At 36.8% G+C, this 21,715-nt stretch overlaps 3 protein-coding genes across 3 annotated transcripts in view; 2 read left to right on the top strand and 1 right to left on the bottom strand.

Moving 5' to 3' along the window:
* Nucleotides 1-1,287: 1,287 nt before the first annotated feature.
* LOC134647531 (uncharacterized) lies at nt 1,288-21,670 on the top strand. The gene is made up of 13 exons (XM_063501882.1): nt 1,288-1,365; nt 3,293-3,479; nt 3,625-4,019; nt 4,158-4,491; nt 6,946-7,340; nt 7,422-7,755; nt 11,227-11,429; nt 17,892-17,963; nt 18,144-18,312; nt 18,908-19,059; nt 19,886-20,131; nt 20,467-20,800; nt 21,590-21,670. Exons 1-13 carry the CDS (start codon nt 1,329-1,331, stop codon nt 21,645-21,647), a joined length of 2,916 nt encoding a protein of 971 aa, XP_063357952.1. The 5' UTR covers nt 1,288-1,328; the 3' UTR covers nt 21,648-21,670.
* Nucleotides 5,874-21,715, bottom strand: part of LOC134647275 (adenylate cyclase type 2-like) — a 97,517-nt gene continuing 81,675 nt past the window's right edge. The window contains exon 20 of the transcript XR_010096817.1: nt 5,874-5,888. The gene's annotated coding sequence lies outside the window, so the exon portion shown is untranslated. The remainder of the gene's footprint in view (nt 5,889-21,715) is intronic.
* Nucleotides 6,405-8,728, top strand: LOC134647285 (lipoprotein lipase-like). Its single transcript, XM_063501570.1, has 5 exons — nt 6,405-6,443; nt 6,524-6,713; nt 6,946-7,340; nt 7,422-7,755; nt 8,638-8,728. The coding sequence occupies exons 1-5, from the start codon at nt 6,407-6,409 to the stop codon at nt 8,681-8,683; spliced, it is 1,002 nt and encodes a 333-aa protein (XP_063357640.1). The 5' UTR covers nt 6,405-6,406; the 3' UTR covers nt 8,684-8,728.

Below are 21,715 nucleotides of genomic sequence, written 5' to 3'. Positions count from 1 at the left end.
TTTGAAAGATTTGTAGCTCCATCCAATAGTTGCCACTTTCAATCTTAATTCAAAGAGATAGGGGTGACAAACGGGCTGACAACTATTGGACAGGCTGTCAAACAATAGAAATTTTACCTTTTTCAAGTTAAACTCACTTATAAAAACCCCAAAAAGCAAGAACAATATTATTAAATAACCAATGTTATTTCATTTGTACTACTGTATCTATGATTAACATTCATTTAATTTTTTGCAATGTGTAATTAAACATAGCATAGTATGAGAGGCCTATGCCAAGCAGCAGCGGGACGTATATATTATTATTATTAATTAAACGTGAATTACATAAAGTTACGAGTATTTATTGATAACTTACATGCAACTATGCCAAAAATGACCACCAGCAACTTCATTTTCAGACAAGAATGCAATATCAATCTGTCTTTTATTTCTATAATATGTTATCGCAATAATCCTTTTTATCATATTTTGTTCTGTAATTAATCAAAAAGTAGGTAGGCGTAGATTTTAAGAGTTCAGTGGTCAGAGAAAAACTATTATGTGGTAAATATTGCAAGATTTGCAAGGTTAATAACTGTTATAAGTGTTTTAAGGCCCTAGTTCCTTCGTGTTTGCTTCGTTAGTTTGGTTATTTTCTTAAAACTATGGGTTTGGAATAAGAAGTGGTTACTTGTTTGGAGTGTTTGTATCATTTAGAGGAGTAGTCGCCTTTTAGCAATAGTTAAGACTACCTATTGTTTTCCCTGTACCCTAAAGATTTATAACTTGTACTACTGTTTCTTTAAGGTGTGCAATAAAGCACACACGTCACTCTCTGCTCGATTCCTATACTTCTTGTTCCTTCCTATCCTTTTCCTACCATTGAGAGCCGCATCAGTAAATTTACTTAACGAAGACGACTCTCTTGTACTTAGCACTTACATAAAATATACTATTGGTCTTATTACATGACATTAAATCAAGGCTCCTCGCATATTCTATTCAAGAATAAAAAAGGTTTCGAATAAAAACCAATAAGATTACGATTACGTACTTCTTTTCTGTATTATTTGTATCGTTTTCTGTAATGAGGTGTTCAAGAAAGAGTATTTGTATTGTATTGTATAACACCACTTTGGTTATTAGATATTTATACTAACATACAGCTGTACGGAATCCTAGCCTAGAAACAATATTGCAAATATTGCAGCTGAGAGAAGGACACGTTGTTATTATCGGTTCCAAAAAAAAAGTTAATTATGATAATGTGGTATCATTTTATGATAAAATGGAATAAAACGATTGAAAATATAACATGACACCGAAGTTGCAAATTAGCAATAACCATGAAGCGGTTGGTGGCGTTATCCGTCCTTGTAGCGTGTTAGTATTTTTTATACCTAAACAATTGTTGCTGGAAATAAAGTCTCGGATATATTTATATTTTCGCTTTTACTCAATTACGTATAATGTAAGGTGTGGTCAGAGAAACTTGGTAAAGAGAAATTAATAATACAATTTGTTTCCCCACCCGTCTTGACCTTAGCTTATCCTCGTAAGTCCTGTGTTTTTCCAACAGCAGTAGTCATATCTGCCGGCTGTACTATACCAAGTACAAACCAAGAATAGTGCTTCAGACCGAAACAAAAAGATGTCGATTTTAGATATTTTTGAAGTGGGGTCTTATTTTCAGTATTTTTTATGGTATGTTTATTATGTATAGCACCTCTTTAAGAAGGAAATTATTGAAAATATTTTGTACTTGTGTGAGTACATTGGGTTTTTACACAGTATAATAAAAAAAGTTAAAGGATTTATTTAATATTAAAATTAAATCATATATTTTGTCTAAACATCACTAAAGTAAAATCTTTAATTTATTACAACATAACTAATCTTCTTCTTATAAAAAGGTGAATTAAAAAACCTCTTTTCATTATTTTAATACCATACTACATCTACGAAGGTTGGATTTGGGTGTTCAAAATCTGGACTAGATCTCCAGACCTACCCCTTGCACTTTGCCCACGTCGCGCCCTTGTGCACTTGTGCTACTACCACGGCTACGCCCACCTCATTGACCACGAGCACTTTGAAATCGATGACTAGATACACGTCCGCGTACTACAACTTCTATTTCTCCATCTTCATATTAGAAAAGTCCCTATTTGATTCTTGGTCGGGTTCAGATATAAACATATCTTCATTATCCGAGTCCTTGAAGTCATAGTTATTGAGAAGTTGTGATATTTGCTTTTCATCAAACGCTAGAATAAGAAAAAAAAATACTTGTAAGTTAGACCGAACGTACTACCGTAAGTACAAATTATTTTGACCAATCACGATCCTCCTTAAATATACAGGTTTCTTTGAAATATTGTTTATTTTACAATATTTATAATTTAAATATACTAATACATTCGTATGACAACAGAAAAAACAAGTGATTACTTGAATATAAACCGATTATCTTACCTCGTGCTGGCCAGCGACCTGACTGTGTGGCCATCTTGCGAAATAGTGACACTGACACTGACAGTTGACTTTACCTGTCTAACATGGCGAAATTGACCATAGAAAATAGAATGAGAATGACCGTGTCAGTGTTGCCGTTGTAAAAAAACTACCCGGTAAATGGGGAATGAAAAATTTGTACTTGAGTAAGTACATTAGGCAGTTACGCCATCTATCTAGTTAAAATGTCAGGTCTGAAGTGCTATCCTTAATTTGTACTTGTACAAGTACGCGGGGACTTACGAGGTTATATTGACTGTAGAATATTGTTTGTGTTAAACTATTTTTATTATATAATATATCCCTTGTACCCCGTACATAACCAAGTTACATAACTAGTAATGTGAAAGGACAAATAATTCCTATTCCAGAACTGGGTTTTGTAAAAGGAATTTTTATTTCCTGGTACAAAACTTAGGTCACGTGCCGGTAATATAAAAGGAAAGAAAATTCCTATTACAGTACCCGGTTTTGGAGTAGGAACTTTAATTGCCTCGCACATAACCAACAACTACAATATAATTGGCAATGTTAATAGGAATGGGATTTCCTGACGCACAAGTCAGGATAATTACTAAAATATGGTACTGTAGTAGGAATTTTCTTTCCTTTTACATTACCGGCACGTGACCTAAGTTTTGTACCAGGAAATAAAAATTCCTTTTACAAAACCCAGTTCTGGAATAGGAATTATTTGTCCTTTCACATTACTAGTTATGTAACTTGGTTATGTCCGTACATAACCAAGTTACATAACTAGTAATGTGGTACAAGGGTTTTTTTACTGTACTTTCAGTGTGCGCTGGAAGCGCTATTCCTGTAGTGCCAGGGGATAACAGCCATTATGTCGAGGGCGAAAGCCGCTATATCTGGATGCCTGATGGCGATGGAGTACCTCATCTAGTAGACCTGCAGGAACCGGTTGATGAAGCTTTCTTGCGCAACAGAAATGGCGCCAACAATCAGTACTGGCTCTACACCAGGTCCTAATGAAATAGTCTACTTTCAAATTTAATCGATCATTATAATGCATCGTATAAGTAGTTAAAATATGCATCGAAACATTTAAAAATATACCTATACCATTTTTTTGGGGTCTCAACTAATATGCTGTAATTTATATTTTAGATGGAATCCCACCAACCCGCAAGTAATTGTTCATGGGAATGCTAACACCATTTGGTCTTCCAACTATGTCGCCAGTCGCCAGCTGAAGGTTATCGTCCACGGATGGAACAGTAATGGAAACAGTGCTATCAACCCTCTAATCAGAGATGCTTTCTTGGCCGTTTCTGATGCCAACGTCATCGTTGTGGACTGGCGTGCTCTGGCCAACGGTCTCTACGCCACTGCCGCCGCTGGTGTTCCCAGTGTTGGACAGTTCCTGGGAAATTTCTTGGTGTGGCTGATCAATACCGCTGGTGGAAACTGGAACAATGTCCACCTGGTCGGATTCAGTCTGGGAGCTCACGTCGTCGGCAACGCTGGCCGCACGGCAGGCGGGTGGCCCGTCCGAGTGACTGGTATGTTTAAATTGGGGTTACAGCCATTATTTGATATTTATTTCCCATTAGCTATCTCTCTCTAATTGATTTTAATAATATTTTCCTTTGTCGCTATTTACACGATATATGATACTGCATAAACATTTTTGTCCGCAGGCCTAGACCCTGCTGGTCCACTGTGGAGTGCAAACGGTAACGCCATAAGTGGCAATGCTGGCACCTACGTTGAATGTATTCACACTGACGGAGGTCTTCTCGGCATCTTTAACCCTAGTGCTAACGCTGATTTCTACCCCAACGGTGGCAGAAATCCCCAGCCCGGCTGCTGGCTTAGCACCTGCTCCCACAGCCGTGCCTACGAGTTGTTCGCCTCCACTGTCCGTAACAACCATCTGAACGGACGTCTATGTGGCAACATCAACCAAGCTCAAAATAACCAGTGCACAGGAGGCACCTTACAAATGGGCAACGGCAATCTTGCAAAACGAGGGTAAGTATTTGTATCTAAGAAAATACCTACTCATAACATACTTGTAGCCTATTTACATTATTTTTAATGCTACATTAATCTAACTATATTCTCTTTTTAAAATTAACAATAATTAACATAAAATGACGGAAAATTCCTTTTGAAAATAATTATTTAATTCCATAATTAATAAAAATACTCAAATGTCTCATGACTATTATCATTAGGCATTTCTGCCCCACCATTTTAGGAAATATTACGGTTATTAAATACGGTAAACAATTTCGAAGATTGAATGAGTTTTAAAATTGATGTTTTGCTGATTGTATGTTCGTGGTACCTTTTTTTTATATATCAGATATATTAGGTAATTAATCCGTTTTACTAGACTTACATCGACCGGGATATGAACCGTGATAACCTTTTGTTTTGTTTGGTTTGTGAAACTAACCGTGAATCATTCAAAACTGTTAATCGGATTTAGCACAATGCACGTTATTATCTATGTAATTTATTATTTTCTCTTCCAACCTTACTGTATTTAACTTCGTTACAGAAATGGATTATACGGACTAACGACCAGTGCCTCTTGGCCTTACTGAGGATCTTGACTTCATCACGTCAATAAATATTTTGATCAAGAACACAATTTTTTATTATAATTAATATCCCTGGTTAACGACTAAAGGATGACTCAGGGTGACTCAGGTTAGACCGGGCCGTGTCCAGGCTGGAGCTTCCGGCGCAATGTATTCTATGGAAAGCATCACGTGACCTATGCATCTATGGTTCAACACAATTTTTGTTTCTTTCGGAGCGATTATTTTCAAAAATATTTAGTTTTGAAAGACCTATCTCACGACATCCCACACTGCACATGCCAAATTGCAGCTTTCTAACTAACGATTATGGAGCAAAGTCACGGACAGACAGACAGACGATTGCGAAACTAAAAGGGTTCCTGGTTGACTACGGAACCCTAAAAAGTGACCAGTGGTCTAGGCCGGAGAGATACCGGCGTCATGAGCTTTCGCGGCTGTACTCGAGCTTTCGCGGCTAACTCCATCCTGACTCGGCCACTGGACAGCTTTGTCACTTTTTCTTTAGTATATATTATGATATAACTATTATGATGATATCTACTTCAGTTTTAAATATAATATAATAGAATAATGATTTATTGCCACTCACATAATCGTACACATACAAGAATGTAAAACAGGAAAAATAAATAATAAATAAATAGGATTTCCTAAAACTAAACATGAAAATAACAGACAGTGTAACAAAATGGATGTGACCTTAGCATTTCCTGTTGCTGAAAGCATTTGCATAAGAGAACCCATTCAATTTATGCACTACATCTACTCGTATACCACATTCTAGCGCAATAGGTAAATTCTGTTTTTTTCCATCGTCTCTTGATTCCAATACAGTTGCTAATCGTGGTTGGACATAATTAATTTACGAGATTTCAGTATTATTTTGTGCTGATTGCGGAACATGATCTGTGTCCTGTGATGGCCTGTTCTGTGACACTTTCGTAACTTTCGTTACTCAATGGACTGGGATAACAAAAAGAAGGTGTAAGTTACCTAGGTGCGGACTTTTCGTCATTATATTTCAGTTTCCTGATTGAAAATTCTTCTCTCAATAAAAAAAGATAGATTTGACGATTCTAACATTATGTCAAAACTGGTCTACCAGAAGCATTTGTGTGGCATATTTGTACTCTAATACGAACGAACGGAATATCTTTAGTCATAGACGTCATAGTCATAGGACTGTTTTATAGCAGAAATCTGATAAAGACGATTGATTGATGTTGTTGAATATATTAATTAGCGCTCAATTCTACGGTTATCAAATATTTTTTGATAACCCTTGCATAAATACCCAAGCAGAGGACTTTACAATTTAAATTACCCGAGTAACTATGAAGCTCCTAGTGGTTTTCATTTCCGCTGTAGCATGTTAGTGCTAAGCAAAACATAACATTAATAAGAGCTTAGCAATCTGTCAATATTATCAGTTATTATTTTGTGTGTTTCAGGTTGTGCCTCAGCCAATAATGAAATTCCTACGCTAGGCGATAATAGCCACTATGTCGAGGGTGAGAGCCGATATATTTGGATGCCCGACGGCGATGGAAATAATCATCTAGTAGATTTGCAGGAGCCAGTCGATTATGCGTTACTTAATTCCAGAAACGGAGCGAACAACGCGTATTGGTTGTATACACGGTAATATGTATTTAAAGCAGATTACAAAACTTACAAGACATGTATATAAACAAAGAGTCACAATTTTTCACAGTTGTCGCCATTTTTCGTCTGTCTAATATCAACTCGTCATAAATGTTATTGGGAGTGTGACGCATGAAAATTAGTCTATAAAAGTACAACCATCATATCCGTACAAGTCTTCCCAGTTTTTGAATTGTATCCTCCGTTTAAGACTTCGATTATTTTACAGATGGAATCCCACTACTCCACAAGTCATCATCCACGGCAACGCTGACTCCTTGTGGAATTCGAACTACGTAGCCAGTCGACCTTTAAAAGTCATCGTTCATGGCTGGTACGGTAGCGGCAACTCTGGCGTGAACGGTCTCATTACATCTGCTTTCCTCGCCGTGGAAGATGCCAACGTTATTGTAGTGGACTGGCGCGCGCTTGCTAGCTCAAATTACATCACCGCTGTGCTGGGTGTTCCCAGCGTTGGGCAGGCGCTTGGCGACTTTGTAGGTTGGCTCAGAATTACTGGAGGAGGAGTGTGGACAAACGTACACTTTGTTGGATTTAGTTTAGGGGCTCATATTGTTGGTGTAGCTGGGCGCCAAGCGGGTGGACTACCTGCCAGAGTGACTGGTAAGTTGCGCATTAGCAAACATTGCTTTTGAACTCCAGGAAAAGTAATAAATTTATTGAAGTGACTTTGTCTTCTTTCAGGGTTGGATCCAGCTGGTCCTCTTTGGCAAACTAACCCTAATGCTATAAATTCGAACTCTGGTGTTTATGTAGAAGGCATCCACACTGACGGCTATATTCTTGGCATCTTCAACCCTATTGGTGACGCTGACTTTTACCCCAACGGTGGCAGGAGCTTGCAGCCAGGATGTAGCGATAGCTCCTGTTCCCACGGACGAGCTCCTGACCTATTTGCGTCTAGTGTTTACTTCAACCATTTGGTTGGCCGGCTTTGCGATAATCTGAACCAGGCCCTAAACAATCAGTGTACTGGTGCGCAGTTCAACATGGGGAATAGTGACGTAAATAAACGAGGGTAAGTCAAATAAAAACTCCTATTCCATTGCACATGTGTTTGCTGTAAAAGCACATAGCATGCTGTCGCAATAGCCAGTAACCGATTTTCATGAGCAAGTTCTTCTTAAAAATAATTCAAAAAATATTATAGGACATTATTAAACAAATTGACTAAGTTCCACAGTAAGCTCAATAAGGCTCGTGTTGTGGGTACTTATACAACGATATATACAGTGTGAAAATTCAATATGGGCGAACATTTAAACGGTGGTTAGCATAGGACCTAAAAAGTATATTGAGATAGATTTTACTTAGAAATGCATTGAAAATTTTAACCATACAAAATAATTCGGCCCGCAATGTAATACACCACACACGTTACGGGATACGAGCTTTTTAAAGTAACTGTCAACGCTTGTTGGCAGTTACTATGAAAAGCTCGTATCTCGTAATGTCATTATCATCTTCTGTTTCTTAATGTTTACAGTACATTGCTGCTCGGTACATGTGGAAAAAATTAATCACGGGGTCATAATTAAGTGTAACTTAAAAAAACATCTTAATTAATGATAAGACGGGTAAATTCTATATCTGGTTTAATTTATTGCCCGTATTTGATTTACACACTGTATAATATATACATATTTATAAATACTTAAATACATAGAAAACACCCATGACTCAGGAACAAACATCTGTGTTCATTCGAACCCAGGACCATCGGCTTCACAGGCAGGGTCACTACCCACTAGGCCAGACCGGTCATCGTTCTTGGAAGACAACATGTAAAATGCAGACAAGTTTATAACTAAGTATTCTGAGCGTTTATTACGTGCGCCGAATTTCTATATAATTTTATTTGTTACTATTAAGATAGTAATAACAATGTTTTTTTTTTCAGAAGCGGTATTTACGGTCTGACAACTGGTTCTTCTTGGCCTTACTGAGTCGATAATAAACCAAAGATTTGATCTGACGAGAGAGCGAGAAAAAGTAAATATTTATAGAATTGATGTTGTAATTTTTACGGTTATCGAAAATGGTTATATTATGTCTTACTGTTATACTTAACCAAAACAACTTTAACGGTGAAACAAAAGAACGAATACCGACTTGAAACTTCACTAAAAAGTGACAGTCCATTTCCAACGACAGCTGCACTACTGTTGCGACGTTACTGTCATTCATTTTCTTGTCATTCATTTTAGTATGGAAATTAACAACAACATCGACGTGTCGGAACAGTAGTGCAACTGTTGTCAGAAATGGAATGTTACTTGTTTAATTAAAATTTATTGACCGCACGCGCGTAACTTCTCTGTTTCGGCTTAGACAAAATAGTTATTTTCGATACAAGTTCGAAAAAGAGGAAATTCGAAACGAGTGGCGATAAATTAAAACACGACCGAAGGGAGTGTTTTAAATCGACACGAGTTGCGAACAACGTTTTACAGTACATATGGCACTTTAAAGTTTCGACATACGCACGAAAAGTGCTATTTTACGCACTAGTGCGGAAAAGTAGCCCCATATGTACTGTAAATTCTTTTGTTTGCCCGGCTAGAGGAGAACCTTCTGGGCGCACTTCTCAGCCGCGGATTCCAGAGATACCAACGTACTCTAGGTTCGATCTTTATATATGTTTTTTTGTCTAATTCGTTTATGAAAAATTTACGAAATTGCCGGTCATGGGGGTTCTAATCATGTGCCATATTAGTAAAGTCGGGTGCTCCATAGAGTAAAGTAGTTTGATCTAGGAAGTCTTCATGCAAACATTGAAGTCAACAATTAGAAAGACCATTTTCGATTACCACACCATTTCAATATTAAATGTTAAATGTATGTATGTTGTTATTTAATGTTATTATTATGTTTATTTTTATAGTTTTACTTTTATTTTATTTTTCTTTGTTACCTACTAATATAGTTTTGTAGACAAAAATATAGATACCTGGTGTCTGAAATAAATATTCTAATTTTTTTTTTCATTAAATGTAAATGACCAACTATGTTAAATTTTCAGCTAAAGCCGCTGAAGGATTCATAATAAAATGTAGAGAACATTTTGTTTTTGTATTATAATGTCAATCAATGTAATGTCATAAAACGAGATAACAAAAAATAAAAATACGTCTACTTGATTTTTTATATATTTAATTTTTTTTAAATATTTTTAATAATAAGTAACCTTTTAACCCTGGGCAAACGGCTGTACGGCGTTGGTGTTGAAAGTGTAGATTCCAGATTCGCTGAAACAATCACAAAAGGAAGTTAAAGCACCGTAGCTGTAGCTAGTCTGGTTAAGAATGTCTCACGCTAGACCGGGCCGGGGCGTCCGAAATGTCATTTTCTATGACGGCTGATCGGTGATTACGTGGTGCTTTCCATAGAAAACGAAGCGCCGGAAGCTCCGGACGGCCCTGGCCCGGTCTAGCGTGATTCATCCCTTATAAAGCATTAATAATCAACGATCAATGGGGTTTATGCAAATTATATAATCTTAACTTAATACTTAGTACCTTTTAAAATTCTGATAAATATTTTTTTATAAAGGTTTTGCTAGGATATTTTTGGATGAAGAGAGGAAGATAGGTACCTGGTTTTGACAGCAGTGCCTCCGAAAATGGCATCTCTTGCGCCAGAGCAGCTATTTGCAATAGCTTGTTCATAGCTTTCGCAAGCAGTACCGATAAACTGGTTGTTAGAGTTTGAGTTCAACTCCGCGGATAAAGACTCAGCATAGAACGCGTATGCGAAAATTTGACCACATGAGACGTCCGCACCGCAGCCGTTCTGGTATGATCCACCGTTGGGGTAGAAGTCGATGGTACCCAGAGGATAGTCGTATCCCTGGATTCCGGCGGTAGCGTGGAGGACCTCCACTGTGCCAGCGTCTTCAGCCTTGAGGATATCGGGATGGTGAGTCCACCCGTGGAAAGAGGGATCGATCGCTGGAAAACGAAGTCAAACAACATTTACGTATTAGCTGTTATAACATTTGAAACGTAATTTTACAGATATGTCATATGATTTAACTCTTCTGTTTGGTCAGCTGAAAAATCTGTTGGTCAGCAAAAAAAAAATCTAACCTAACTCTTATTAACCGTTTGATTTGTTGCTGAATACGTAACACAAAATATATTTTTTGGCTGAACATTTAAATTAGTTCATGAATTTTACACATTATACAATGTGTTTAATTGTGGTGTTAATGGCTGTTGTTTTTTAATTAAATTACTTTAATGAGAAAACCACGTTCATCGATTAATTCAAAAATAAATTGAATAAATGCAAAGTATGCTATGATACCTATAGTGTAGTAAATTGTACAACGGGAACTTAATAATGTGTAAAAATCGTGAAAGGTTAAATCAGTGTTATAGTGTAGTAGTTCAAGTTAAAATACAAGCATAGGTAACGTGGCGTAACATTCGTACTATAAAAAAACGTGGTTCCTTACCAACAATATGAGCCACATTTCCGCTGATAGCTCGTGCGGTGATACCAGCGAGATGACCTCCGAGACCAACACCTACGATGGTGACCATGTCGGCCGAGTAGCCAAAGTTGACGATGAGGATGTTGATGATCTCTGCGATCATTTCTCCAGCCTGGGGCGCGTTGGCGAGGCCGATGGTGTAGAGCAAAGAGGCGCGGCTCCAGTCGACGGCGATGACGTTCACGTCCGCAGACGTCAGTAAACCTTAGAAGATATTTTCTACATGAACTTCACGGTGTGAGAGATAGTAATCAGTCAATCACATGTACTTATTGCATGTGAGGATAGTTGTAAATACCTACAGAGTTATTGATTTGGAAAACTGCAGAAGGTTGATTTTCGGGATCTCTAGACAATCGTATGAGAGTTAACAGAAGTGGAGCTTTCCCTTCGTATGCTTAAGACACGGATCCGTGCGCGGGAATACTGGGAATTTAAATCTATTGTTTTACATGTCAAGGTCACTTTTTCAATGGTCAAATATGACAGGCCGCAGACGAGGGGTTAAGTATGGTGTATTTTATATACCGCGAGCTACAACATTGCATAGACACATTATGTTATGAATGAATTCATTCTTAAAGTGGCCATGCAATTTTGCGGCGGGGTGTACTGTAAGCTAGGAATAACTGACCCTTTGCAAACTAGTTTCTATGCAGGGGGGTAAGTTATCTCTACAGCTTACTGTACATGCTCATAATTATGCTATGCTGAACCGAAGTTAACTATGACACCTCTTCTCTACATATTTCTGTTGATTAGTTATTTATTTAATCGTATGGCGTAGTATAATAAACAGAAACAAACAAGTTATACATTCAGATTAAGTCCAATCAGCCTTTTGGTGGCCTTGTCGCTAAGGACGATCAGGTCTTCAGGAGGTCCGTTGGCATAGCGCGTTATGGGGCAATCCTCTATAATGTGCTGAATTGTTTGTGCAGTCTTGATTAGTTATATTATAATTGATAGATTTATAAGTAAGTATGGGTAAAGATAAGATAAAGATAAAAGATAGTTTATTCAAGTAGGCATAATTACAATGCGCTTATGAACGTCAAATAAAGCTAGGTAGACCGGCTCCAACCCTACACCTCTGCCCCGAGAAGATTTAAGTCCCCCCTCAATTGGAGGAGGGTATCACAATATGGGACCGGCAACAAACTCGGCGGGACACATCTTTACAAAAAAATTTTTTTTTTTACGACTGTACTGACCTCCAACCACGAATGCGTTGAAGTTTCCGGCTACTCCTTCTCCATTGCTATGAATTGTAAGGAAGGTGCGGCGCGACGGCAAGAAGTTGCTCGTCAGAAAAGAATTGAGCGTCGGAGTAATAGGCTGGCTCACAGTTGGGTTAGTCCTGGAAAGATAGGTCAAATGCAAACTTACTTAAGGGGCTTAAATATAAATACAAACTAAATATATAAAAAAACAACTATCAATTGATTGTCCTTGAACTTGATGTTACTTAAGCAGTTTTTTAAGAAAATCTATTTTTTTAGTAAAGCAAAGAAAAAAGTTAGTATTCATTATATTTCAGTTCAAAGACCGTGGCCGTACTCGATACATGATTGAACGAAATCGGCTCGATAGAAAATAATTGCAAAGATTGGTCTTAAACGGTTCTATGTCATGTTTTATTTTTTTGACTCATGGGTCTGCAATTAAAATCACAATTTCAAATATAAACAACTTTTAAAAAAACGTTATTTATACTGCACTTGGGTTAGTTTAAAATGTGGTTTTGTTTACACACCTGGTGTAGAGATGAAATTCAACATCTAAGGGTGCCAAGTTAAACCCGTGAGCTGAAAGAGAAAACAAAATCATTAAACGGTAGGTCATTGGCGTTAAACGATGATAAATAAATAAATAAATATTATAGGACATTTTTACACAAATTGACTAAGTCCCACGGTAAGCTCAAGAAGGCTTGTGTTGTGGGTACTCAGACAACGATATTAATAATATACAAATACATAAATACATAGAAAACAACCATGACTCAGGAACAAATATCTGTGCTCATCACACAAATAAATGCCCTTACCGGGATTCGAACCCGGGACCATTGGCTTCACAGGCAGGGTCACTACCCACTATTAGGCCAAACCGGTCGTCGATAAAAACAAAAATTAATAATAAAATGTGTTTCCGTTGCAGTAGAAAATACTTAGTTATCAGTTAGGTTAGAGTCTGCAGCGCCACAATGTCGCTGCGCCTCTTTAATAACCATGTCTTAATAGAAAATATCTGGGAGACCGAGCCTTGCTCGGAAAACATATAAAAACTCAAAAATGCACGTTTTCCCAGAGATAAGACCTAGCTGAATCGATTTTTCGCCCCCGAAAACCCCCATATATAGTAAATTTCATCGAAATCGTTAGAGCCGTTTCCGAGATCCCCGAAATATGTGTATAAATAAATATACAGTGTGTGGCCTATAACGCGGGAGAATAATTAAAACGTAGATTCTACTACTCAAACAATAAAACTTTTGTTCGACAACTTTTTGAAATTATGTAGTCTTAAAATTGTCCCTTTTTCAAACAAACTAAATAATATTTTCAATGTACTTTAAATTCCGTCTAATTGACATCGCCCGTCAGTCTTGTCACCGTACAGGCATAATCAATTTCGTGATACATTGCGTGTTCGATTAAATTTTAAAGTGTTTTAAAATACAAACCACAAGTTATTTTTAAAAGTTGCTGAACAAACATTGTCTAGTTTGAGGAGTAGAATCTACGTTTTAATTATTCTCCCGCGTTATAGGCCACACACTGTATATATAATATATATAAATAAATAAACAAGGATTGCTCGTTTAAAGGTATTAGATAGATGGAATAGATTTATTAGAATTGAATTTTATGGTGGTGTTACAACTTACAACAATCTGCACAAACATGGCTAGCGACATCGCGCGCGTCAACACTGCAGCAGTAGAAGTAACGCCGCAACAGATAATTCTGATGAGTGACGGATTGAATGTCATAACCGCGTCAGTAATGCTGCGGCGTACGTCACTCATTCCTTTTATCATATGAGTACATAACTTATAAGTTGGTCAAACCAAAATGTCAGTAAATAAGAACAAAAAAAACTATTCTCTTCCTTTTCTGTTGGGTGCTAGTACTAGTGTAAGACAAAGATAGTATGATTCCCTCTGTCTATGTTTGAAATGAATGAATGAATTTATTTATTACAGACAACATTAGGTCCACATATTGTTAGTATTGAACTTAATCTACTTAATCTACAAGTTAGTTACTGTTACTAATAATAATGAAATGAGACAGTCCTTTGACAAACTTATACATATATGTGACTGATGTTTTACTATTGGTAATAAGTATTAGCTATTGTCATCGAAATATTTCAATGTCTTTAAATTGTTAAGCTGATACGTGTTTTAATCTTTATAATAAATAATAAAGATAAGAAGAATTAACATTTAAAGTGAAAGATAACATATTTAAAAATCGTTGCAAATACCTAGGTGTATTACGTTTATATTATTATCATTACCTACGTTTTATTTCACATGTGACATGTTTACTGATAAATAACAAGAGTACCTAGGCTAAAAATGTGTGCGTAAAAATGCCACAAAATAAAACTTCAATTAAACTGTAGCTATTATTTACCTAATCTAGAGACTTATCTTGAGGTTATATCCTTTTTTGTTTGTTATTGTTGTTACCCACTCAGTTGCTTTTGGATTTCAAAAATTGTAGCGTAAATTGCTTCGCGATTTTAAGCCAATGTCCGCGCGATGCAGTGTCTTATTGAAAAATTAATTAATTGGCGTCTAATGAACCATTTGCTATGATTTTTTTACACAGAATAGTTAATAAAACAAGGAATCTGATTCCGTTGCTTAATGTATGGGTAATTAAAATAAAAATAATTATAAAAAATGCGTAAACTTGACACACTAAAAAAGTCGAAACCTTCAAGCAGAGATGTATTTAAAAAAAAAAAACTAAAGCGATAACACCTATTTTTTAGTATCGTAAAAAAAAGTAGATTAGTTCTTCTTTTATTTAGTACCAAATACCATATAAGTGTATATTAAAAATCCTTAAATAAACATCATTTCATTTTATGACACGTCACGCAAGAAATACGCAGGACGGATCGAAATGTTTCGTTGATTCATGATGTATTTTTGAATGGTTAAAGAGACTCAAGTACGGAAATATAGTTCTAATAAGAACAAGTAACTAATAATCTTTAATTAGAATAGTCACAGTTTGCAATTATCGCTTTCATTACGATTTTACAAGTAAATAACAAGAAAGTATTACGTACCACCGCAGTTTCGGGTTCTTTTGCCGATCAAAAACAACACAATATCACATTTTCACTATAAATTTTTCACATCATTAATCACAGAATGTTAGAACAAAACCATATTACACAAAAGAAAACTGCTAAATACGGAATTACACTAATTTAAACGTAAATAAACAAAGCCGATATAAAAACACCCGCAACACCTGATCCGACGCCGGTAGGACTGGCCGCCATGTTGAAAAAATGGCCGCCGCTGGTGACTAGGGTCGGGGCACACAGAGTGCGTTAGGCACAGGTAGGTCCAGCATTCGAAAAAGTATGCAGACATTATTTTCAGTCACCGTCATATTCTTATCTACGTTATTTAAGGTACTTTTCCTTCATGTGACATAGTCTGGGGACACCCTGTATATGACCATGCACTAATAAAAGATATACCAATAACCATGTGCAAATAATGTCAGGTTTCCCCAAAACACAATCTTAGTAGTTGAAACATTAGTAGGAACACATAACAAGAATGTACCACACGGGCACGCAAAGCGTCTAGTGTGCCTCATGCCTTACGACGTCCGAGCGAGACGTTCGCTAAATTGCTTTTGGTAGCTAGAGTTACCAGCCGCCCGGCACATACTTACAATTGTTTCTTTCGCTAATCCTGTATAACATATCACAGGTTTAAATGATTTTATGATTATAAATGAAACTTAATATTTAGACTATTTAAATAACAATATTTTATTTGAAAAATATGACTTATTCTTCAAAGTCTTATCTTATTTCAATCGCAAGTAACCGAAAAAAATCACCGTTTAACTACTTTGAAGTGAGATAGTAATTCATAATTCTACATTAGAACTGAAATATACATTCTATCTGTTAGTTAGATAAATACATAATCGTTTGGTATAAAATTTAGATAGTAAAAGAGTAATTAAAAATACTTACGGCATTTTTAAAACACCGACCACTTTTCCGCAACTTCACTTTCGCACAACTTTGAAACCGACAGCTGTTTAAAATATTTTTATTTTATCATGTTGGCTAATTTTTTTTTTCTGTATTGCCATGTTATTTGTCTATGCTCGGAACATAGTTTAAACCGCTTCCAAGCCGCCACTCACAGATAAAAAATCAAAAATCGTACAATGGTCGTCTGGTAGCTCTGGCTACCAGAAGCAATTTGTAGGCGTTCAAAGTTGGTAGCTCTAGTTACCAGAAGCAACTGAGTGGTTACTTAACACTATTAAATATCCAAGTATCCTTCCAAGTATTAAATACTTGATGAATCTTAATAATGTACATATCAACGTTAAGTTAAGCTAGGTCAACGGGAAGTACCTAATATAAATGTTGAAGTTGTTTGCGACAAAAACGGTCGTATCTTTTTTTTACGTTAACCTACAGGTTTGATTTTTTCACAGCTTCAAGAGACTAGACCTGAGTACATGGTTTTAATTTCAACTCGATGCCTTCACGCGTTCCCGAAATAAAGAGTCTTGTCAGACAGACGGACGGATGGACAACTAAGTGATCCTATAAATAAGGGTTTCTTTTTTTTTGAGGTCCCTAAAAATTACTGTGGTGTTGTCACAAAAGTCACCATATTGTTTCCCTACCTGCCACAGCAGCACACAAAACCAACGCGCACTTGATGTATGACATGTTTAGCCGAAAATGATAGTATCACTCCAAAATCCACAGGTTTTAACGTCTATTTATCAATGGACTCTAAGAACACATAATCCCATTGATAATAATTGATTTACTGCAATAAAATTCGAAATTGTTACGTACGTATTTCCCGGTGCTACTGTTTATGATAAAGATAATAATCTGTTATTTTCCGGCTTTAGAAAATTTATATCTGACTAATGTGTCATAGAATTTTTGTTACTTTAGTGAAAACTGCACTGAAATATGGTGGCTAAAACTTGTCAAAACTAGCTGAATGTTTGAATCATTGGAAATTATTAGGGAACAACACACAATACCAAAATCCTAACGATTTTATAATAGGAGACGCAAGCGCAAGGACCATAATATGATAGCCTATATGGTCGATTTATTAATATACTTCCCCATTTGGGCTGCTTCAGTTTCGGGCGAGATAGTATTTTGAGGTAGGCATTGAGCGAACTACCTGAATTTCTTCTATATTCTGACTTGTTTTTGTCATTGGCATACGAGTATTACGAGTACCTACTGGTTTTAATGCCTTAAAATATACTAATTACTAATGCAACTTTTGATAAGTTTTGTAGACAAGATCATCGATAAAAGTGATTTATGATGATGAAATGGCTTATTATCTCTTAAGAATGTATTGATTATAAGAATTTAAATGCTTGCACGCATTTCGTGTATGGACACAATGCTGAAACACGCTCCTATCCTTCTCGTCTGCTTATTTGGGTTAAGCGCCGGTAATTGTTTATATCATTATCTATTTTATGTAATAGCTGCACTCTTAAACTATTATAAGGTTAATACGGGTAAGTGTGAACAGGCCCCAATGTGGAGGCCAGCCACACTTATCCGTATTGACCTTACTTATATTTAGCTGATCATATCATAAGTTACATTCTAACGCTATTTTTTCACAGCTTTGCCGTCGAAACCTATCCTGAGGAAGTTGGACGATCTCCGCTACCAGCATGCACGGGATTCAGCAGGAAACTACCACCTTGTGGACATGTGGATGACTCTCGATGACATTTTAGATGTCGCTCGATTCGATCCTTTGGCATCCAATGTGTATCATCTATTCACCAGGTCAGTAATCTGTAGGTATTATCATAACCAATCAACAGGAGATGGTTAACTTTCTGCGTTAGCTACCTAAACTTCTTGAGGGACTAAGGTGGTTTGTTTTGCCTTTATTCATTTTTTTATTATTTTCGTAATCATGTCGTATGCTGCCTGCTATTACACCCACTTGTGCACCAACATTTTCAAAGGATACTTAACTTTAATATGTCTAATTAAGATCTAATCTCCAATAACCTGCAAATTGAAGAAGTGGCCGTATAGCAGGCAGCATACGATATTATGTTTATTATACAAATATGAATTCGATCTACCTATCTATCCTACTATTCTACATATTAGGTAGGTAGGTAAATTTTTAATCATGTAATTTCGGCTTAACTTTGATAACTGATTATCTTTTTGTTTACGTAATCCACCACGTCAATAATCATTGAATTTTACAGGAAGAACGTGTAAAAAAAGTAAATACAGGTAGGTACATGTCATTAAATTCATTATACTCGAATTGATTAATACGAAGTTACGTACTAAAAGCGAATTTTGAACACGTAATTTTGCCAACCCTAATTGATAACGGGGTTTATTGTAACATTTCCAGGGAAAATCCATCAGTGAGTCAGCCATTGCTGATAAACAACGCGGCTCTGCTGCAACAGACTAACTTTAGCAACTCGCGGAGGACCATCATACTTATTCATGGCTGGAGGGATGGTGGCGTTGCCTCAGCTTTCATAACCAACCTTGTACCTGGTATTAACAAATCAACTATTATACCTACTACCTACTAGATTTTTCACTATGCTATGAATATGAAAGTTTGTATGTATTGAGAAAGCTACTTACCTTAACCTTTTCAACGCCGTGTCAAACATAAAAGCTGTCACGCTGACGCCACGTCACCGAAGTGCCAAAACTGAAATTGAACTTTATGCATATGCACGTAGGTCTATGTTGCTCTGTTGTCTGTGACCGATTAATATCGGTCATTGGCGTCCAAAAGGTTAAATATTAGAAATAAGACTTATTTTTTAAGTGTCACTGACTTGTTCTTTCGGTAGTCAAACAGACTAATTGTAAAAAATAGTATTCTTATGGTACTTAACACTTTTAATGTCTAATTTCTATGAAAATATGATGACACTTTGTTCTGTTAAAATCGGTGCTAAGTTAGCTTAGACGTTAAAATCGGTGCTAAGTTAGCTTAGACGGACTCTAATGTTATTTGAGTTAAGCATGTTCAATTAATATCAGGTTAGTATTAACATACAGGTATTATTTTTTTACATTTCATTTGAACGGGTTCCTATTTATTTTATAAGAAATCTTTTAATGAAAAATATTTAATCTAAGGTAAACGTACTGGTGCTCGACTCGGTACCAGTACATGTCATCTTGAAACTTAAGTCATTGTCAATATAGGTGACAGCAGGGTGTCATCTATTGGGCATAAGCATGTCGAACACTAATACGTTTACCTTATAATACTTTCTAAGCCTTCTAAGATATTTGCCCCCTGTCGCATAGTGTTCCGAACCCGACACACATACTTGCCCGTTAGAAATATTTTGTCTTTTAGCTTTCCTCACCGCCGAGGACGTGAATGTGATCGTCGTGGACTGGAGCGCTGGTTCAGACAGCCTCATCACATCTGCCATCGACAACGCGATCTCGTCAGGTCGCGCTGTAGCTGCGTTCATCAACTGGCTCAACCAGGAGACGTTCTCTAGCCCTGTGCAATACCATATCGTTGGGCATGGTATCGGTGGGCACCAGGCTGGAGTCATTGGGAGGACTTTGGGAGGAAATGTTGCCTATGTTACTGGTTAGTAAAATTATAGAGATCACCCATTTGTAGAAGGCACTCCCTGAATTTCTTGTACTCACATCGATTCATAAAAAAAGTAAACGTAAAACTGTGTTACTTACGCACTGAAGTCTTTTGTTGAAGTACAACGTATGTACTCACGACCGACAGTTCCAATGTAATGAATTTTGAAATACATGAACACTGAAAATTATAGAATCGACACTTTAAACTCTTTTTTAACAAAACGTGTCTATAATCAGTGACTCTCGAACATCAATGAAAGGACTAAACTTTGGTTCTTCCATACAAATTTTATATAGGTAAGTACCTAATAAGTTGTCTTTTGCCAGCTTTGGATCCATCTCTTGTCGGCTGGATAAACCACCCCGACCGCTTCCAAGAAACTGATGCTATCTACACAGAAGTCATCCACACTAACTGCGGCATCAACGGTTACCTATCCAGCTTAGCTCACGTGGACTTCTACCCAAACGGCGGCGAATCCATGCCTGGCTGCAACTCCCATGCCTGCGACCACGAGAGAGCAATACATTACTTCGCAGAGTCCGTCGTCAGTGGAGGCTTCACTGGAAGACAATGCATCAACTACTTGGCTGCAGTTTTGCAACAGTGCAACCTGTTGCCTCTCCGTTTACAGATGGGCGGTTTGAGGCCAAAAATTGGGTAAGGCTTATATAATTTTCTCTTTCTAATCTATCTTATTTCCCAACAGTGTCCGAAATAGGAAAATGGAATTGATATTGTAACCAAAACGTCTGGGCGTATTTTGGGAAATGGAACCGATTGGCCATTTCTGTCAGTTTCGCCAAGAGCCAACAGGAGTGGTCATTTCTCCATACAAACGTACTCGACTGTTTCCTCCGTGGGTTTTGAAGCTAGAGCAATGATTTTTTCAACACAGATTAATATAGTCAATATTTGTGTCGGACCGTTTTGCTTTTTTTGATATTTTTGTTTTTTTAAGGCGCTAGAGCCCTTCAAAAATGGCCAAAATGGCCTAATTGACTATGCCGCAATGAGAGGCGTGCTATTCAAAAATGATATCAATTAGTCAAAAAAGCAAAACGATCCGACACAGATAATATCATTATCATTTAGATTTCCAAATTTGGTTACGATTGGTTAAGTTTTGGAGGAGGAAACAGTCGAGTACGAAACCTTGATTTTTGAGATTTTTACGCAGGATTTTTCGCCTTGTCCTTATCGTACTAGTTTTACGAGCCGCTTCCGTTAGCGAGACGGGTATATTTACCTAAAATATTTAAAACTTAGCTCCTGTTGGCTCTTAATTTCTCAACTCGAATTACATATTGTGATGAAAAATTTGATGTCTACATTTGAATAGTCTGGAATGAACAGGAAATAAAGATAAATCACATGCATGATACCCGTGCACAATACCTTTAAGGGATTGTATGTATATGAGTGAATAATCTCATTATTATTTTTCAGTTCTACGGGTGTGTACCTGCTTGAAACGAATGCTGCTCCCCCGTTCTCTCAAGGATAAAAACAAAAATATGCGGGCAATAAATAACCTTTTCAAAATATATACAGATAAATTACGAAACCTACAAC

Source organism: Cydia amplana, chromosome 4 (genome assembly GCF_948474715.1).
Source record: "Cydia amplana chromosome 4, ilCydAmpl1.1, whole genome shotgun sequence".
NCBI lineage: Eukaryota > Metazoa > Arthropoda > Insecta > Lepidoptera > Tortricidae > Cydia > Cydia amplana.
Note: the sequence above shows the minus strand (reverse complement) of the source record. Positions and strands in the feature narration are given on the sequence as shown.